General features: G+C 46.6%; 1 protein-coding gene across 1 annotated transcript; it reads right to left on the reverse strand.

Moving 5' to 3' along the window:
• Positions 1–97: 97 nt before the first annotated feature.
• On the reverse strand, positions 98–1,814 carry LOC137351337 (protein S100-A1-like). Its single transcript, XM_068015777.1, has 3 exons — positions 1,712–1,814; positions 630–801; positions 98–357 (listed from the first exon to the last, which is right to left on the reverse strand). Exons 2-3 carry the CDS (start codon positions 768–770, stop codon positions 202–204), a joined length of 297 nt encoding a protein of 98 aa, XP_067871878.1. The 5' UTR covers positions 771–801; positions 1,712–1,814; the 3' UTR covers positions 98–201.
• Positions 1,815–5,548: the final 3,734 nt, after the last annotated feature.

Genomic DNA, 5,548 nt, shown 5'->3' on the forward strand with positions numbered 1-5,548 from the left:
TATCCCTCCCCCCCATCCCCCACCCCTCCCCTCCCCCTCCCCCTCCCCCCCATCCCTCCCCACCCCGTCCGAAAAGAAACAATCAGAACAAAAAATATTTGGTCATTGTCTTTTTATTTAAGTGCAACGGAAAACAAGATTAAGTAAAAAGCTTTAAAGATCTTTCTTGTATCTGAAGCTGTTTGTTGTCAGTTTCTGTTTTTACTTCTTGCTCTTTTTCATGTCAATAAAAAAATCATTGCAGGCGATCGTCAGCCCGACAACCATGACAGCAAACTCCTGAAAATTCACCTCCTGATCGTTATTGCGGTCCAGATCTTTGAAGATCTTTTCCACCGCTGCCTTATCATTTGGATTCTGAAAGAACAGGACAATTAATAAAAGATGCAGCTTCCAAACGAGCAGAGCAGCGGGAAGGGCGGAGCCCAACACAAAATGGAAATAATCCTGGTGGATATGGAGAAGGCAGTGACTGAACTAACTCCGACAGCCGATCGACTCCACTCCAGAGGTCCGTGTGATTGTAATCTTTCATTTTAACTACCCTGACCCAAGCCAGTTATTTTGGCGGGATTAAAGTTACTGATTTGCCAGAGAAACATTTGTACAATCCACTAACAATTACATACCTTCACAAAACCACTTAATTCGGTATTCAATAGGGTCTTCAGTTCATTCCCGTTCAGTGTGTATTTATCTCCCTCTGTTCCAGAGTATTTGTGGAAAACGTCAATCATTTGAATCATGCAGGATTCCAGTGCAGAACACATGGTGAGAGCAGACGGTAAATCGATCAACTAACTAGAGAATTAGTAGAAAGTGCAGTCAGTAAAAGTGTTAAACTAGAACAACCATTTTAGTTCACATCAGTTCAGTATAATCCCAATAATTGCTGGAAATCAGCAAGTTTTATTTTAACTTCACATTCGAGGTGAAGAACATGGTTACAAGTCCTGAACATTGTGCCCAGCACAAGCACTCCCACCCACACTAGTGACCGGAGGCGCCAAGACAGTTTACAAGGGACAGCAGGTAGGACCAGGTTGAGTTTGGGGGACAGAATGTTCAAAGTGAGCGATTTTCATTCTAGCCTTGCTCTGCAATCTGCACATTACTGTTACAGCAGCACTGGGTGACTTATTCTACAGGATACCTACGATGCCAAACCAAACCTCCTCTGTCAATCAGTGTAATACAGACCAGGAAGAACACATCCCATTCTGGGCTAGTTGCCCAAAGCTATTGACTCAGACAGTAACATTCTCCATTTTATATTTTACATTTCTATTTTCCACCAGACACAGAATGAGAACCTCCTGGGTCTCTGGGCGAGGGATGTGTAGCATTTTGGACCCTCTCTAGGAAAGAAATGAGTGACAAATACAGAAACACTAAGCAACTTCTAATGAAAACACTGGGGAAAGAGAATTCACAAAGTTCGATATTTAAAAAGGGAGTGACCCACAACAGTGCTGAAGGCATTTACAATTACAAATTAACAGATTAATTAAAATACAGTATTCTCACATTCCAGAAAAATACATGACTTGAAAATTTAAAACTCAACAAAAAAAAGTTCTATTCAAATAAATCTGTTCCTTTTCAAACTGTTTAAAAGTGAACATTCCCTTCAGACTATAAATGTGTGAAATATATTTTTTATAGACAATCTAGCCTGAAGCTGCACGGCTGCAAACTCTCCTGCACTTACCAATCTGCAGAATCTAGGAACAACGAGTCTAACTCCGATGTGTTGGAGTTTATACAGAGCTCCTGGTCAACCGCACCGTACCCCACCCCACCTCACACAGCTCATTGGTTTAACTGCTCAGCCATCCCCCAATCAGAACCCTACATCTGTAGGGTCCGCTCTTATTGAGATCCCATTGGTTGTTTTGGGAGGGGTGGGCTGTCCTCTCTACTCCCACTGGCCCTACCCTTTGGCTGAGATGGTTGTTGGATGATTCACCTGTTGGAGACAAAACCTCCCCAACAATGTCATCATAACCACTCCCTTCTCACACTATCAGTTGACATAACTTTCAGTTGCTGAGTTACTCAACAGTTGAAAACGATGTAAAAAAAAAATCTCAAACTGTTGTGTGTTAACCAGCTTGCAAATTATTTCCCCATGAAATAGTTTACAGAGCCGGTCCTTCCACCAATATGGTTGACTCTTAGCTGCCTTCTGAAATGGCCGAGCCAGCCACTCAATTGGAGGTGGTTCACCACCTGCTCAAGGGCAATTAGGGATGGGCAATAAATGCTGGCCTTGCCAATGATGCCCACATCCCGGGAATGATTCATTTCACCTGTACATCCTGATCAACCATCCCATTTCTGGCCTTTTTCACCTTTCCAACCTTATAAGAACACAGAAGCAGTGATGTTAAACTAAGTCGAATTTCTGGTCTCCATATTACAAAAAGAATCTTGAATCACCAGTAAAAGTGCAGAAAAGATTTACAGGAGTGTTCCAGAATGTTCAGTTCCATTCACAACTCCTCCAACAATGAACCACCCCATGCCAGCAGGCAGCAAGTCCTGGATAGAATGGAGTAGCAGGGAACATTAACGTAACAATATCAGGTAAAGAGCATATTAAATCATTAAAGGCCCAACCACCTGCCGTGATCTCTATCACTGAGTCCCACACCATCAAACTCCTTGAGGCTACCATTGACCAGAGCTGAACTACACCAGCAATATCAACTCTAAGGCTACAACAGCAGGTCAGAGGTTAGATTTTCTGTGATGAGTTACTCAACTCCAGACCCCATAAAGCCTCTCCACCATCGACAAGGCTCAAACCAGGTCAGGAATATGATGGATACTCCCTGGTTAAGTACAGCCAGAACAACACTCACCAAACTCAACACAATCCAGCTGAGAGCCAATTGCTTGAGTATTGCCCTGGCTTTGGACTCAATACGCATCCCCTCCCATCACCAGAACTTAATCTGTCTCATCTACAGGATGCACTGCACTCACTCACCAAGGTCAGGGAGCAGGACCCATCCACCAATGCTCCTTCTCTAAGCTGTGTGGGTCTGCGGGTTGAAGGAGTCTTAAAGGGACTGCGCAGTACAACAAGTTAGTGGTTACACAGCAAAGATCAGTCAGAGGGAACATTGTCACCATCACCTCCTCAAGGCAGCTGGAGATGGGAAGAAGTGCAGCAATTTCCGTGTCGCCTTTCTTCCAGGTAAAGTAGTTGGGAACGTCATTCCTCAGAGAAGAACATTAATTCTAGTGGTGGAAAAGGCCATCGGGCAGATCCACCCATTTCATTCAGAGTTCACAGCTGATGATGGCACCCAGAGTGCACATTAGCAAGAAATGCGAGCACAGACTTAGAGGCAAGCTCATCACATGGGTCAGGAGGTAGGGAGGTAGGAGACAGAGAGTGGGGATAAAGGGAACATTCTCTGCTTGCCTGGATGTGACCAATGGTGTTCCCCAGGGATCTGTACTGGGGCCTCAGCTTTCCACCATATTTATTAATGATGGGAGGAAATTAATATTAATTAAATGGCAGAATAGGTTTGAGAGGCTGAATGGCCTCCTCCTGTTCCTCTGGTCTTTCCCACTCCACCCTGTCCATACCCCCCAGCCGATTCCTTACTTTATAGGAACATAGGAACAGAAGAAGGCCATTCAGCCCCTTGAGTCTGTTCTGCCATTCAGTGTGATCATGGCTGATCTGTGACCTAACTCCACATACCCACCATTGCCCCATATCCTAATTCCACATACCCGCCATTGCCCCATATCCTAACTCCACATACCCGCCATTGCCCCATATCCTAACTCTACATACCCACCATTGCCCCATATCCTAACTCCACATACCCACCATTGCCCCATATCCGAACTCCACATACCCACCATTGCCCCATATCCTAACTCCACATACCTGCCATTGGCCCATATCCTAACTCCACATACCCACCATTGCCCCATATCCTAACTCCACATACCCGTCATTGCCCCATATCCTAACTCCACATACCCACCATTGCCCCATATTAACTCCACATACCCGCCATTGCCCCATATCCTAACTCCACATACCCACCATTGCCCCATATCCTAACTCCACATACCCGCCATTGCCCCATATCCTAACTCCACATACCCACCATTGCCCCATATTAACTCCACATACCCGCCATTGCCCCATATCCTAACTCCACATACCCACCATTGCCCCATATCCTAACTCCACATACCCACCATTGCCCCATATCCTAACTCCACAGACCCGCCATTGCCCCATATCCTAACTCCACATACCCGCCATTGCCCCATATCCTAACTCCACATACCCGCCATTGCCCCATATCCTAACTCCACATACCCACCATTGCCCCATATCCTAACTCCACATGCCCACCATTGCCCCATATTAACTCCACATACCCGCCATTGCCCCATATCCTAACTCCACATACCCACCATTGCCCCATATCCTAACTCCACATACCCGCCATTGCCCCATATCCTAACTCCACAAACCCGCCATTGCCCCATACCCTAACTCCACATACCCACCATTGCCCCATATCCTAACTCCACATACCCGCCATTGCCCCATATCCTAACTCCACATACCCACCATTGCCCCATATTAACTCCACATACCCGCCATTTCCCCATATCCTAACTCCACATACCCACCATTGCCCCATATCCTAACTCCACATACCCACCATTGCCCCATATTAACTCCACATACCCGCCATTGCCCCATATCCTAACTCCACATACCCACCATTGCCCCATATCCTAACTCCACATACCCACCATTGCCCCATATCCTAACTCCACAGACCCGCCATTGCCCCATATCCTAACTCCACATACCCGCCATTGCCCCATATCCTAACTCCACATACCCGCCATTGCCCCATATCCTAACTCCACATACCCACCATTGCCCCATATCCTAACTCCACATGCCCACCATTGCCCCATATTAACTCCACATACCCGCCATTGCCCCATATCCTAACTCCACATACCCACCATTGCCCCATATCCTAACTCCACATACCCGCCATTGCCCCATATCCTAACTCCACAAACCCGCCATTGCCCCATACCCTAACTCCACATACCCACCATTGCCCCATATCCTAACTCCACATACCCGCCATTGCCCCATATCCTAACTCCACATACCCACCATTGCCCCATATTAACTCCACATACCCGCCATTTCCCCATATCCTAACTCCACATACCCACCATTGCCCCATATCCTAACTCCACATACCCGCCATTGCCCCATATCCTAACTCCACATACTCGCCATTGCCCCATACCCTAACTCCACAGACCCGCCATTGCCCCATATCCTAACTCCACATACCCGCCATTGCCCCATATCCTAACTCCACATACCCGCCATTGCCCCATATCCTAACTCCACATACCCGCCATTGGCCCATATCCTAACTCCACATACCCGCCATTGCCCCATATCCTAACTCCACATACTCGCCATTGCCCCATATCCTAACTCCACATACCCACCATTGCCCCA

Source organism: Heterodontus francisci, chromosome 36, assembly GCF_036365525.1.
Source record: "Heterodontus francisci isolate sHetFra1 chromosome 36, sHetFra1.hap1, whole genome shotgun sequence".
Classification (NCBI taxonomy): domain Eukaryota; kingdom Metazoa; phylum Chordata; class Chondrichthyes; order Heterodontiformes; family Heterodontidae; genus Heterodontus; species Heterodontus francisci.